The sequence below is a fragment of the Yamadazyma tenuis genome, chromosome 1 (genome assembly GCF_029203305.1).
Source record: "Yamadazyma tenuis chromosome 1, complete sequence".
NCBI classification, from domain to species: Eukaryota; Fungi; Ascomycota; class Pichiomycetes; order Serinales; family Debaryomycetaceae; genus Yamadazyma; species Yamadazyma tenuis.
Genome location: NC_089461.1, coordinates 479,545 through 493,790, shown reverse-complemented (window position 1 = coordinate 493,790; position 14,246 = coordinate 479,545). Strand labels below are relative to the sequence as shown.

General features: G+C 41.2%; 8 protein-coding genes across 8 annotated transcripts; 7 read left to right on the top strand and 1 right to left on the bottom strand. All coding sequences in view use genetic code 12, as the record gives it.

The window, feature by feature from the left end:
• Nucleotides 1–174: 174 nt before the first annotated feature.
• PSN45_000243 (uncharacterized protein) lies at nucleotides 175–709 on the top strand (the record flags this gene model as incomplete). Its single annotated transcript, XM_006688671.2, has 3 exons — nucleotides 175–177; nucleotides 236–332; nucleotides 393–709. 3 exons carry the CDS (start codon nucleotides 175–177, stop codon nucleotides 707–709), a joined length of 417 nt encoding a protein of 138 aa, XP_006688734.1.
• Nucleotides 710–1,167: 458 nt separating this feature from the next.
• On the top strand, nucleotides 1,168–2,040 carry RPS13 (40S ribosomal protein uS15; the record flags this gene model as incomplete). The annotated part of the gene is made up of 2 exons (XM_006687672.1): nucleotides 1,168–1,188; nucleotides 1,606–2,040. The coding sequence occupies 2 exons, from the start codon at nucleotides 1,168–1,170 to the stop codon at nucleotides 2,038–2,040; spliced, it is 456 nt and encodes a 151-aa protein (XP_006687735.1).
• A 48-nt stretch (nucleotides 2,041–2,088) lies between these two features.
• On the top strand, nucleotides 2,089–6,630 carry VPS15 (Serine/threonine-protein kinase; the record flags this gene model as incomplete). Its single annotated transcript, XM_066157423.1, has 1 exon — nucleotides 2,089–6,630. One exon carries the CDS (start codon nucleotides 2,089–2,091, stop codon nucleotides 6,628–6,630), a length of 4,542 nt encoding a protein of 1,513 aa, XP_066013520.1.
• An 89-nt stretch (nucleotides 6,631–6,719) lies between these two features.
• Nucleotides 6,720–8,520, top strand: TFB4 (RNA polymerase II transcription factor B subunit 4; the record flags this gene model as incomplete). The annotated part of the gene is made up of 3 exons (XM_006687671.2): nucleotides 6,720–6,774; nucleotides 6,829–7,218; nucleotides 7,457–8,520. The coding sequence occupies 3 exons, from the start codon at nucleotides 6,720–6,722 to the stop codon at nucleotides 8,518–8,520; spliced, it is 1,509 nt and encodes a 502-aa protein (XP_006687734.2).
• A 477-nt stretch (nucleotides 8,521–8,997) lies between these two features.
• PSN45_000239 (uncharacterized protein) lies at nucleotides 8,998–9,735 on the top strand (the record flags this gene model as incomplete). The annotated part of the gene is made up of 1 exon (XM_006687668.1): nucleotides 8,998–9,735. One exon carries the CDS (start codon nucleotides 8,998–9,000, stop codon nucleotides 9,733–9,735), a length of 738 nt encoding a protein of 245 aa, XP_006687731.1.
• An 84-nt stretch (nucleotides 9,736–9,819) lies between these two features.
• PSN45_000238 (uncharacterized protein) lies at nucleotides 9,820–10,225 on the top strand (the record flags this gene model as incomplete). Its single annotated transcript, XM_006687666.2, has 2 exons — nucleotides 9,820–9,851; nucleotides 9,904–10,225. The coding sequence occupies 2 exons, from the start codon at nucleotides 9,820–9,822 to the stop codon at nucleotides 10,223–10,225; spliced, it is 354 nt and encodes a 117-aa protein (XP_006687729.1).
• Nucleotides 10,226–10,308: 83 nt separating this feature from the next.
• On the bottom strand, nucleotides 10,309–11,880 carry PSN45_000237 (uncharacterized protein; the record flags this gene model as incomplete). Its single annotated transcript, XM_006688670.1, has 1 exon — nucleotides 10,309–11,880. One exon carries the CDS (start codon nucleotides 11,878–11,880, stop codon nucleotides 10,309–10,311), a length of 1,572 nt encoding a protein of 523 aa, XP_006688733.1.
• A 110-nt stretch (nucleotides 11,881–11,990) lies between these two features.
• On the top strand, nucleotides 11,991–14,186 carry EXO84 (exocyst complex component exo84; the record flags this gene model as incomplete). The annotated part of the gene is made up of 1 exon (XM_006687665.1): nucleotides 11,991–14,186. One exon carries the CDS (start codon nucleotides 11,991–11,993, stop codon nucleotides 14,184–14,186), a length of 2,196 nt encoding a protein of 731 aa, XP_006687728.1.
• Between the last annotated feature and the right edge of the window lie 60 nt (nucleotides 14,187–14,246).

Genomic DNA, 14,246 nt, shown 5'->3' with positions numbered 1-14,246 from the left:
AGGTTTCTATCAAACTTCAGTAAACACTGATGATGCTGCATCAATTGTTTAGGTTTTATAAAGTGAGCATCTTGTTATTAAAACGTGTGGGGCACGCTCTAACTGATATCTTTGCCGCATTGGGAAGGCTCAGTGAGAAATATAATATACTGAGATCTGAACTCACCATAGAGGATGGTACGTTGAAATTGTATTTAAGTCTGTCCCCTCTCCATCTAATGCTAACTCCCTTTAGTCCACAAACCTTTATACATTTGCTTCTCCGACGTTATCGGGAATCCAAAAATTCCGGTTTTCCAGTGCCCGGGCACCTGGAATGCAAGCCATTATATGTAAGTGAAATTTAATCCTACTTGAATACTTTATTTTCATGTACTAACGGCAGTTTGCAGACATAATCGATAAGTCCTCATACGAAGTCAAGAGGGAAGACGAAGACCAAGTCATAACTAGTATCGAAGAGTTGGAAGAAGAATTGCCTCCTAATGCTCCTAGATTTGTTATCTTGTCTTATCCTTATAAAACCAGAGATGGAAGGTCTGTGTCTCCTTTGGTGATGTTGTACTGGAAGCCAGCTACTTGTGGCCAGCAAAGCAAGATGTTGTACGCTGGAGCCCTTGAATTGTTCCGTGATAAAGCTGGAGTTTCCAAACTAGTGCTGATTGAGGATGAGGAGGAGCTTGGCCTGATACAAGACCTTATCCAGTAAAGTACTTTAGATTTATAAATCGTAAAAAAATACGAATACATAAAAGGTTATTAGAAGGGTAGAGTCTATGAATATTCAAATGTTCATGTTCAATAAAGTTTGGAAATTTCGCCATTCGTAAGTTTTGCAAATTATGTTGCAAATGATTTGAGAAAGATGTTTAAAAACTTATTTCTTTTCCAAAAGAAAACAATATCAACAACTTCAACATGATAAATAACTTGATTTCACACAATATTGAAGCAAATTCTACTTTTTTAAATACAATTGAACATGCTTGGTCGGCTGACGGAAACTGGTCTCATATTTACGCGGGATTACAGTATATCCCATCACATATTTGAACATCGCATAAAAGTGCGTGCGCACACCACACCACCCTCACGTTTAACTAGAAAAAATTTTCAATGAAAAATTTCTTCTTCATCTTATAACCAAATAATAAAACATTAGTCAAAATGGGTCGTATGCATTCAAATGTATGTTCTAACGCTTAAGAATATCATCTGTCTGTTCTTTGCAATACCTTTGCTTTGATTAATCAGTGACCATTTCTGGATTGTTTCGGTGGAGGATATTCTACGTCAAGGCCTTGATAAAAGTTCCGATATTTTAAAATGTCGATTTTGCTTTTATTAATTGGCACTTGCTAGATACCCTTGTAAGCACTGTGCAATACCACTTTTTATTCAAGTTGATTGGACTTGGACGATGTGCGACGAGGAGGAAGAGTTTTTCAGCCGGAAAACTTTTCTCTCGCCTGGTGCAATATTGGAGTGATAAACCATAGTGCACTAGGCTGGTCTGTGCTGGCCCCGCCTCACATCAGCTCGTCCTTTCTATTGTAAAGACGGTAGTTGTTAACACTCCTAGCCGTATACTAACTTTTCATTCAGGGTAAGGGTATGTCTTCCTCAGCTACCCCATATTCTAGAAACGCTCCTTCTTGGTTCAAATTGTCTTCTGACGACGTTATTGAACAAATCTTCAAGTACGCCAGAAAGGGTTTGACTCCATCTCAAATTGGTGTTATTTTAAGAGATGCCCATGGTGTTACCGCCTCCAAGGTTGTCACTGGTAACAAGATCTTGAGAATTTTGAAGTCCAACGGTTTGGCCCCAGAAATCCCAGAAGACTTGTACTACTTGATCAGAAAGGCTGTTGCCATCAGAAAGCACTTGGAAAGAAACAGAAAGGACAAGGACTCTAAGTTTAGATTGATTTTGATCGAATCTAGAATCCACAGATTGGCCAGATACTACAGAACCGTCGCTGTCTTGCCTCCTAACTGGAAGTACGAATCTGCCACCGCTTCTACTTTGGTTAACTAGATAATCTATACTCCATTTTTTTCTAATAAAAATATGTATATTTTTATAATGAATTGTATAATAATAGCTCTAGAGAGGGATTTTATCGATATCGCGAAACCACACGAATTCCTCAAGCATATTATGGGTGCTCGATTATCGCTACTAGCGCCATCGGCTCCAACTGTGGCCATCTCTTCGTACGTGGATATCTTCGACAATATCCAGTATGTCGAACTCATCAATAATTCCCGGTTTCTAAAGACAATCAAAGCCATTGACCTCAATACTGGAGATGCCATCATTATCAAAATCTTAATTAAGCCCTCCAACAACGTCAATTCGTTCAACATAAACTTGCAGGAATACACAGAACTTATGGTAAAAGAAGCTTCACTTTTGGACCAATTCAATTGCTACTTGCCCACCAACAAGTTCATCGAAACTGACAGAGCTGCTTATCTTATTCGTCAGTTGGTCAAGACAAACTTATATGACAGGCTTTCTATAAGACCGTTTCTTGAACCCATTGAGAAGAATTTTATTGCGTTTCAGATGCTCAAGATCATCGATAATCTCCACAGCAATCTCCACATTCGCCATGGTGACTTGAAACTAGAGAACTTTATGGTGTCTAGTTCCAACTGGATAATGCTAGCTGATTTTGCCAGTTATTCCAAACCCGTCTACATTCCTGAGGATAATCCCAACCAGTTTTCCTTCTACTTTGATACATCTGACAGAAGAGTGTGCAACTTGGCCCCTGAGCGGTTCTACAATTCTGGGTCCGAGTCCGAAAAGCTTCAAAATTTTGATGAAAACGATCATTTCACTGGTAAGAACCAAATCACTGAACAGATGGACTTGTTTAGTTTGGGGTGTATAATCGGAGAACTTTATTTGGATGGAGAACCGTTGTTCACTTTATCAGGATTATTCAGGTACATCAAAAAAGAGTACACTCCCGATCTTTCAGGCATTCCAGATGCTCATGTTAGAGACATGATTTTGAAGCTAATTCTGTTCAATCCCAACCAAAGGCAATCTGCTAAACAGTTGCTTTCTGAATACCAGAATTTGATATTCCCCCAATCGTTTTATTCGTTTTTGTACGATTTTATTAGAAGATTGAACGATAATAACGAGTTCAAAGGAAATGAAAATGACCGACATGTCACTCCGAGCGATAACAGAATCGATTACATACACAAGAACTTCGATAAAATTTCTTACAATTTGAAATTCGACTATTCCGTTGATGCTTTGACTGGTTCTATGGGGATGAATTTGAATCTTCCGGGCATGCCAAAGAACTATCAAATCAGAAAAACATCGAGTTTCCAAGATATAGGGGAACTGCAACAGTCATCACTCATAATATTGAACTTTGTATTTTCGTTGATGAACACCTTGAAACAACCAGCTTCAAAAATAAAGGCATGTGAGCTTATAACTGCTTTGAGTGAAAGAGTGAACGATGCCTGCAAACTTGACAGATCCTTACCGTATTTATGTAAACTCATCGACGAGTACATTGAAAGATTTTCTTTCAAAGGTTACGATGGCATGAGTTTGCCAGGTATCAGTATGGATGAAAATACGAAAACAGAGTCGTATTCCTCGAAAGTTGTGGTAGCCGCTTTAGATGCAATAGCCACTATTCTCGATTCATGTTCCTACATCTCCCCATTGAATGTTTCAATGACATCCGAGTATCTTTTGCCCAAGTTAGTGAAGCTCATAAGTTCAGACAATGATGTCAAAGAAAGCGAATTGGTGAAGATCAAGTTGGCTTCGTGTGTACCACACTTAGCCGAAGTTGCAAATAGGTTTTGGATGATGGCTAAAACATTTAAAACCAAACCTTTGGGCCTGGTGCATGAAGGTGAACAGTATGGGGCTAATCAGGGTAATGCTTCGGTTTCCAAAGAGAATCTCTACTTGGTGTTCGAGGAGATTTCTTCCTTACTTTTAACAGATCCTAATCCGAAGGTGAGAGCTGCATTGGTTGACAATATCAAACCTCTTTGCCGGTTCTTTGGGGTCGATAAAACTAACGATATTATCCTCCCCCATTTGATCACTTACCTCAACGACCCGGATATTGAATTGAAGCTTCACTTCTTGAAGTCGATCTTGTTTATTGGCCCTTACGTCGGGGTTTTATCATTCGAGCAGTATCTCCTTCCATTATTGCTTCAAACATTAAGTGACTCAGAACAGTTGGTTGTCCTAGAAGTGATTGAAATATTTGTCAATTTCGTCTCACTGAGGTTAATAAACCCTGCTTCTGAGTTTAATGCCTTGAATATCTACAAGGAGCTCTTGAGTAATACGGTACATTTTTTCCTCCACCCCAATGAATGGATCCGACAATCTGTCTTACAATTGGTTCTTTCGATCAACGCAAATCTCCTGAATGCTGATAGGTTTTGTTTCTTGTATCCTCAGATAAAGGCATATTTGACATACGATGTGACGAATATAAACTGGGATAGTTTGTATCCTTGTCTTACTAAACCATTAACGAAGGTGATGTACCAGATGCTATTGAATTGGGCTAGTGCAGGTACAGAAAAGTCGTTGTTTTGGAAGCAAGAGAGCATGACCATGACGAGTCCATCGAAGTTCACCACATTTTCCAAGAATTTAGGAAAACTGGTATTCGTTCCTTCTCGATCAAACGGTAACTCGTTCTCTATTCCCAACAGAACCTCACTAGCCCATCTGTCAATCCCATTAACTCACGATGATAAGCAGTGGTTGTTGAAGCTCAAGGCAGTGGGCTTAGAGGAAAAAGACTTCTGGAAACCTTTTATGTTGAGAGCGTACGTCTTGCAAGTCAGCCGTGGGATGTCTTTGCATATAGCGAACTCGGTAGGGACGTTTCTGGACGTCAATGCAGTTGAAATCAAACCAAGAAACATTTTTTTTGAAGTCAGTTACAAGTCAGAGGTTGTAACATCAGCATCAAACGGATTATCTTCAAATGTTCCTCAAGATTCTATCACTAAGACTCCAAAGACGGGAAGGAGTGGGTCTAATTCATTGGTTTTGCCAAATTTCTCGAAAGTTACCGCATCCATACAAACTATCCAAGAAAATGTGTTTGGAGAATTAGAGCTCAATAACGATTCCCATGGGCATGGCAATCTCCAATCTAACAAATACTTGACAACTTCCGGCGACTCAAATATCACACATAAGGTGATCAGCTCGAATGACGAGAAGGTTATCATCTCTAACATGAAGCATAGTTATCAAGGGCTTAATCCACATATTCTTCACTATTTACAAAATGTTGATTTCGAGTTGTCTATAAACTCCTTTAGTGAATTTGGAGACCCAGTCAAGATCAATGAGCCAAAATCAGCCGATTGGGTACCAGAAGGTAAGTGCATTTCCCTTATCAATACCAACAGTGATCCAAGGTCCCCTGATAGTCTTGTCTGCATTGCCGTAAACCCAAGCTCCGAGTTTTTTGTCACTGGTTCGGAGTCAGGTATATTAAAGGTGTGGGATTCGCTGAAACTCGAGAAGAACATCATGGTCAAGACTCCCAGTTTGACAGCTCAATTCAAATCAGCAATTATTAAGGTTTGCTTCATGAAAAATAGGAACATATTTGCTGTGAGCACAATAGATGGCAGAATCAGGCTCTTCCGAGTTGATGTCAGCAGGGGCAAGAATAAAAAGATATTGAAATATTCCAAACTAGTGCTCATAAGAAAGTATGATCTCCATGGAGAATACGCCACTTTGATCTTGTTCAACTACGATAACATCAAAACCACCATGATAGTAGCTACGTCCAAGTCTCGAATCCTATCCTTCAACGTTATCACTATGAAACGTGAGTTTGAGCTACAGAATCCCTTAGTTCATGGAGTTCCCACCTCAGTGATCTTGGATTCTAGAAAAGGTTGGCTATTGACTGGAACCGACAAGGGACTACTCTGTCTATGGGATATAAGGTTTTCAGTTCTTGTAAAGTCTTGTAAGATTATATCTAGGAGCCTGAGTGTTGGTACACAGATTAAACAATTGATATTGTTGTCTCCAGATTTCAGAATTGATTCGAGCTGCGAGTATTTTGCAGCCATCGGAGGAACATCAGATCCCGTGATAACCATCTGGGAAATACCTACACTAGAGTGTAGAGAAATTCTATCACCATACGAACCCAACCCGACAGTCCAACACTACTCGATAGAAGAGATCAAGGACAGCTCGAATTCTGTGAAGGATATTCTAAATGAACTTCCTTTAGACCTTGAACAGGCGCGTATAAATGACAATCTCGGATACATGAAGATGTACAAACATATTTCAGGAGTGTACATAGTGAACTCCATATCTTCAGGAAGACTCATATTCTGGAAGTTGGATGAGCTTGAGCGGTCTATTTCCAACTCCGGTTACACATTTACCAGAACCATGTTGAACCAGAGAATGGGTTTCACGAATGAGAAAGCTAGTAAAACCCTTACAAAAGATCACCAGAATCCTGTAAAGAATCTCGATGTCATCAACGACATAGGTTTCGTGTCCATTCCGTATGAGATAGTGGTGACAGCAGACCGTGGTGGAGTATTGAAAATAGTTCGGTGAAAACGTTGCACAATTGCGAGGATTGTACTCCGCGAAGCCATCACACATCTAGAATAATCCTCATTAATATTATCCTCAATTCGAAAATAATGCCATTTGATGACCAAAAAGGAATGGCCATTGCCATAGAGGAGGCAAAGAAAGGTACGTATACATGACACACAATAATGTATTTTGAACATTACTAAAAGTTTACAGGTTATGCCGAAGGAGGTGTTCCCATTGGAGGAGCCTTGATCCTGGAAGATGGTACCATCTTAGGCCGTGGCCACAATATGCGGTTCCAAAAGAACTCGGCCATCCTCCATGGAGAGATGTCGACTCTTGAAAGCGCTGGCAGATTACCAGGTTCTGCTTACAAGAACTGTACCATGTACACCACGCTATCACCATGTAATATGTGTACTGGTGCGTGCTTAATGTATGGAATCAAGCGGATTGTGATGGGCGAAAACGAGACGTTTGTGGGAGGTGAAGACTGGATCAAAGAAAAGGGGGTAGAGCTTATAAATCTCAATAACCAAGAGTGTAAGGATTTGATGGCCAAGTTCATTAAAGAAAGACCACACGATTGGTACGAGGACATTGGTGAGTGAGCGTGGACATCTCAGCAGAACAGACATACGATATTAACTGCCTGATACCTTTTTGCTCCCCTATAGGTTTTATGTAGCTGCAATATATTGCACCAGTAATATAATGGATGCGCACCTTCAAGATAAATCAAGTAAATATATAACGGCGATGGATGAGATTTCAGATAACACATTTATTGAGGTCCATGGATCTGATGTACTGAATGACGATCCATCTCTCCTAACAATAGTTCTTGAAGTATCGCCTGAAGGATGGTTCAACATCAAAGATCAAACGTCTATAATGGATGTGGTGAAGTCACTTTTGGTGTTTTTGAACGGGCATTTGTCACTCAACAATTCCAACCAAGTAGCCTTTGTGCTTAGCTCGCCAGCAGGGTCCAAGTTCCTTTATCCAGACACGAGCAAGACATACGAGGAAATACCACTAAACGTCACATCTGAAGAAACCGTCGAAAACTCTAACAAGTCAGAAGAGCTCAGCTTTGTCACCAAGGGAATGTATCGACAGTTTCGGGTTGTGGACGAAACTGTGCTAAGTGGTTTGAGCCAAACAATGTCTGATATAACCCACGCACAAGATGACAAGGTTACTGGCTCTTCCAGGCTTTCCGGGGCTTTAAGCTTAGCATTATCGTACACAAATCGGATGATGAAACTCGACCAGTCGATTTCCACCACCACTGCATCTGCAATTTCGTCAGCAGCCAACATCTCTAACAAAGAATCATCCACCGCAGGAGCATCTTCGGGTACCAACGCCAATAGTTATGGAACCAGTCGAATGAAGTCCCGAATTTTGGTGGTGACTCCAAATGATAACGAAGACATCAAGTATATTTCACTAATGAAAGCGATTTTCGGGGCCCAGAAAATGAAGGTGGCTATAGATATCGCCAAGCTCGGCCGAAAAGACTCATCCTATTTACAACAGGCAGCAGATGCCACCAATGGAGTCTATCTCCATATCGAAAAACCACTTGGGCTTATTCAAGTGCTCTGTACGGCATACTTTATTGAGCCTTCCATACGACCATTGATGATATTGCCCACCAACTCCAACGTCAATTACAAAGCCAGTTGTTTCATCACCGGAAAGAGTGTGGAGATTGGATACGTGTGTTCTGTATGCCTCTGTATCATGAGTGAGATTCCTGACAGAATGAGCTGCCCCACTTGCAACTCGCATTTTGATGAGAAGCTCATCGCTAAGCTCAAACGTAAACCTGTGGTGAAGAAACGGAAGCTCGATAATGGTAGCAGCGAATCATCCACCCCGGCTCCGGAAGCATGAACTTTTACTACGTAGTATCATAGTCCACGATCAATAATACTAAAGTTATAGTCTCTGGGATACCCATGCTTGTCGATCATATGGAGTCTTCTCTTCTTTCTATCTGAGCACACTTTATGACAGGGATTAATTTCATTGTAGGACTTGAAACATTTGTACACTTTAAGACCTTGATCTCTTTTTATTACAAAGAACGGGTCGTGTTTCTCTTCTATGTGCATCGATAGTATTGGAGCCGATGGGAACCTCTTCTTACAGGCATGACATATATGTGTATGGTGGGTTTGGACGTGCAATTCATATTCGGGGTAACTCGAGAATTCAGGTGGTGCTTGAACACAATACCCTAGTGTGCATACTATTGTTGGTACGGTAGCAGATGTGGTACTTGGTAGTAGCTCTTCTGACCTTCTTCTCTTGCTCATTAATAGTGATATTTCGCGGGGCACAAGAATACATTTATTAGAAACCCATCTCATGAAAAGAAGGCTACAGGAACGGGATTCCTCCAGGGACAAGCTGGCCAATGAGGTGATACCCGTAGAATACGAAGAGGTAATCGAGGGCATACCCGTACAAAAGCTGGCTGTTTATGAGTATTTGGCATCTGTTCGACAAGAAGCTGAAACTGTGTCCTACATGACTCCTACTGAAGTGGCCAGTGATAGCACCTCTGAGAAGCTTTACCAAAGTGACTCGAGCACCGAGTTCTACATCAATACGAATATAGGAAATGTCCAGCTCGAAGAGCCCCTAGAGAAATGGAAGAATGTGTTTTTAAAGGACTTTCGGAGAACCAAAAGTCAGATTGATTCAGACTTGAGTTTGGAGCGGTCCTCACACCCTCCTTGGGAACAGCCCGAATCTGCCAGTCTCTGGCGTAAATACGTGATAGACAATCCCCCACCAGCATTCGAAGTGATTCAATACCAATTTGACCACATCACCGCCATGAGGCTTTTGGTTCATTTGACGTCATGGCTCAGTAACAAGACAAATGACAACCTTTCCCAGTGGATCTACTGCTTGCTTTTAAGAACTGATAGTGTTCTTGAGTATTCTGACTGTGCCATTATACGCGGACTCGGTAAAAAGGCTGTCAAGCTCTTGCAGAAGTCTGAAAATGACGCCGCCGTATCCTCTACAGCCAAGTACACATTTGAGTTCATTGTACTTCTAGTATGCCATTACTATCATCAAAAAGATATCATATAATAAGTAGCTCTATACACAATGAAAAATCTGATCGCGGAAAACTTATCGAAAAACTTATCGACGAAAAAACTCCACTCCACAATTATGTCCAAAGTAAGAGAAGACAAAGTGGTTCCGTATGTGCGAATAAAAACTTGGATGATGATGCTTTTGTACTAACCCTTCTAGTTACCACCATTTCCCAGCAAAACCTCGGGGTGAAGCTTCTTCCATGATTTCCCAATCGTTGCCTATGGCCGCTATGTTCATGAGAAACAAAATGTTATCCTGGGCAGCGGTGTTTTTGGCAGTACAATCTTACTTGAATGAACCAACGAACAAGCCTTCCTCGGGCGATGAAGCTGCAACTCAACCTCCTTTGTTGAGAGTTGTTCTTGCTATTTTCTCCTTGGGTACTTGCTACTTAGACCTTCTTTTCCCAGCGGTGAACCCACAATTGAGGGCTGCGCAGGCTGCTGCTGCTGCTGCCACTGCTGCTGCCACCGCTTAAGCTAATGTAATTCAATCAATTAAAATAACTAATAATACAAGATTTTGTGCCATCGAAATGATACTATAATACAGTAGGTTTTGTTATGCGTTCCAGTTGATGATGACACTGGGAGCTCCGTGAAAAGAAACACTCAAGTTGTCGCTACCCTGGTTCCAACTTATGAATGAGATCCCGTTACCAGACTCGGCATTTAAGATAGAACCGTCAAAATCATGCTGGTCAAATATTCCCTTACACCTGGGTGATACGCTCACGTCCCAAATACTAACCCTTCCGGCGTCGTCTCCCAACGCGAGCCATTTCCCATCCGGGGACAACTCTGCTGCGTATACGATAGAGCCATTGTTTTTGAGCGGTTCTTTATCATCAAAGTTGTAGCATGAATCATCCCTGAAGATATTTACAGAGTCGGTGGGCGACTCTTTGTCCAACGACCACGTTCGTATGGTTCCATTTATCGATACACTGATCAAATCACTATTAAGTTCCTGAGGGAACCATGATAGTAAGACAACTGGTAATATCTTGTGTTCGTCTCTTAAGACAGTGGATTCAGATGCAGGGGAGTTCAGCAGCCATAACTTAATCAAGTTATCGCTATTCGAATATGATATAAGCAATTTCAGAGCATTGTTAAACGACAAAGCTGAGGCTGGACCTTCGTGTCCCCTTAATTCGCCAATAGTTTTGATAACGGTATTAGCGTCAGTGAAATCGTTGGAGTTATCAATGAGGTTGACCTTGATAGTATTACTCTTACAAGACACGGTAAACCTTAGGTCATCTAGCCAGCATGTTGACCAGCCTTCGGAAGATGCCTTGCTGGAGTGAGTGACGGTTTGAATCAATTTTAATGTGGAGCCATTCCATAAGCATATTTTTCCATTGGAACCGCCAGTGAGGAAATATTGGCCATTTGGGGACCACTTGATGTCTAATATGACTTCTGGCTTGGTGCCTTCTTCGTGGGGAATAGCACCTTTGGCGATGTTCCTTAATCGACCGTCTGGGGACCATAAGGAAAGATCACCCACAAGGTTGGCAGTTGCAATTAAATTACCCAATGGTGACCAGGAAACGGCCGTCAAGTCACATACATTTTCAAGACCAGGGCCTTTTAGGAAAGCACTTTCAGCTATTTTATCACCACTTATTGCACTTATCAATAGGCTTGAATCTGCCTTGACATAAGCCAATACATTGGTGGAAGGATGCCACTTGGAGAAAGAACTCTGGTCAAACTGTATTGTTGGCGATACTCTCTGAGTGTGGAAGACATCAGATATCTCGTGTTTGACACCTCCATTTGCTTCTGCTGGTCGCATTTCCACATCTGCGTCGTTTGTAGTAGGAAGAGTCTTTGACAATTCTATGAACTTTTCTTCCTTTAGGAGGGAACCAAAGAAAGTCAATATCTCAGGTCGTGTGGTTTCATCTCTAGCGTCAGCTTCGGTCAATGAATAAAGTATTCCTTTCTGTACCAAGTTGACCAAGTAACCTGGTTCAATTTTAGAAAAAACTTCAGTCGCCTTGTTTTTTTCGAACTCCAGGCACAGAGTTTCCTTATCAAATGCATATGCCGCAAGCTCATTGCCTGACTCCTGCAAATACCTCCATACCAAGTAATTTAGCTCCGTACTTGATAATGACATTTGAGCTTGTAGATATTAACTAGAAGAAAATTTTCCCTAGTTTATTTAGTTACGGTGCGCATTTTGAAATCCAAATATTCAAATCAACATAGCTTTCTACATAACACATAATGGATTTTGATGCAAAGGCTGCCCATCGTAAAAGCAGGGCTCCTTGGAAGCTTCCATCTAGCAGTGAGAAACTGAACAATCCATATGCCAATGCCAATGCGTTTGCTCCTCGAACAGCAGAATCAAGAGACCTGGATAACCTACTGGTACCAAACCCATACAACAATAGATCTAACAAAAACAAGAAGACCAGGCGACTGAGTATCCATGCATCGGCGTCAGCAGCAGCGCATACGAGGAACATGATAGATGCAGCCAAGGCTCCACCTGTGCCTCAACTACCAGATCTCAATGCTTTAAAGGCAGCTGTTGAGTCCAAACCAGCCCGTGGAGAGTCTGATAACATTAATAGCAGACTTCTTGACGACTTGGCCAATGGAACGGCTGCTGAAATCGACGATTACTACAAGGTGTTGGTAAAACAAAGAGCAGTGGTGGAACGAGATATCAAGAATAGCATCAATGAAAATCAGAAAAACATCCTTGAGTTGATGACTGATCTCAAGGACACTCAAGATGAACTATTGCAACTAAGAATTTCCTCGAGAGAGTTGATGGAAGTGTTGGATGAGTTCAAAGATGCCGCTGAACGAAGATTGAGCTTGGAAGAAAAGCCAGATGAACGCTCTCCATATGGTACAAAAAAGCCTAAACGTAAAGACCGTTCCTCGATTATAGTGTTGGAGAAAATGTGGGTTAGTGAGTTACAGTCGTTGTTTAAACATGTTGAAGGTGCCTCGAAACTTATTCAAAGTGTGCAAGGCAGACATGTGCTTGCAGAAAGTGGAAGGTGGTTTGAGATTAACATTGGCAATTGGAAAGCCATAAAAGCCATTCATATATTTGTGTTAAATGATCTCATATTGATTGCTACTAAGAAGTCCTCGTCTTCCTCCAAGAATGCAAGCAATAAGTCCAGGCTTCAGGCAGTCCATTGCTGGCCGTTACATGATGTACAGCTTCAGGTAATCAACCAAAGGAAAGCAGATGATGACCCCAACAAAACTTATCTTATTCTGTTAACCACCCGATCAGGAGGATATGTTTATCAAACAGACCGGTACGACCATTTCGTGAAGATTAATGATGCCTATAATAAAGGGAAGAGTGAACTTTCACAGAAAGAGAGATTCTATGACATCAGAGGGTCAACCCATGAAGATGGCTTTGAGACTGATGACGAAAAGAGACAGCTTCGAGAATCTCTAAGAAACTCTGGAGTCTTCGACGAAGAAAACAATAATAAGAGAAGAAGTGGTTCTCATAGACACAGTGCTGATATCTTACTACAAGATATATCTGCTAGAGTTCATTCCAGAAACCGGTCGCATGATTTCTCTGCAAATGGTAAATTTTCAAACTTCACCAAGAACGATAAGGGTCAATTTTTCAACGAGTTAAAGAGAGTTGAGGATAGACTTGACGAAGTGGATGTTGAGATTGCCCATGATAAATACCCTGAAGCGGTCGGTATGATAAACTATATCGAGAATAAGGTGCTCAATGTGGAAAGGATTGTGAGCAAGACTGAAACAAGTGATCAAGAAACTATGGCATCTCTAGACGAAATTAAGCTATTGGTGGATGTAATCAAGTTGAAGCTCTCTAATAGAAAACAAGAAGTTCAGCGCTCCTTGTCCTTCAACTTGCAGCACAACATAGCTAAACTCAAAACATCTGAATTGGGGGAGATCCTCGAATTCTTCTACAGTTTTGGGGTATTGGATAAGGGTATTTCAGCATTTTTACGGGCTACTACTGCCAACTTGGCCAACATCATCTCCAAGTTGGTGGTCACTGTTCAAGGATCCACCAAAGCAGATGTGGGTAACTATATTTCTAATATGGTGATCATCTATGTATCCATTATGAAGAAAACCATTTCTTCATACAAGGAATGCATTTTCCCTATATTGGAAAGGGACAATGGTGGGAACGTTGACTCAAGTGGTTTGATCAACTGGTGTATTGAAGAGGGTATAAATTTGATCAAGTCTATAAAGAAGCAGTTGTTAGGTACTCTCTTAACTCCGGAAGACCCCGATGACGATAATAACACCAAACTCCTCATCAAAGACAAGCCGTTGTTCAAATCGTTTTTGAACGTCTTGGAGCCTCAGCTTGATGACCTCAAGTCTGTGGGTATCAACATCGATTACCTATTCGATGATATTTTGAATGCTAGTAGTATCTAATGTACAATTCACCGCCGGTTGCGCGCACGCCCCATCTGTCAGAATCACTCGCATATCAAC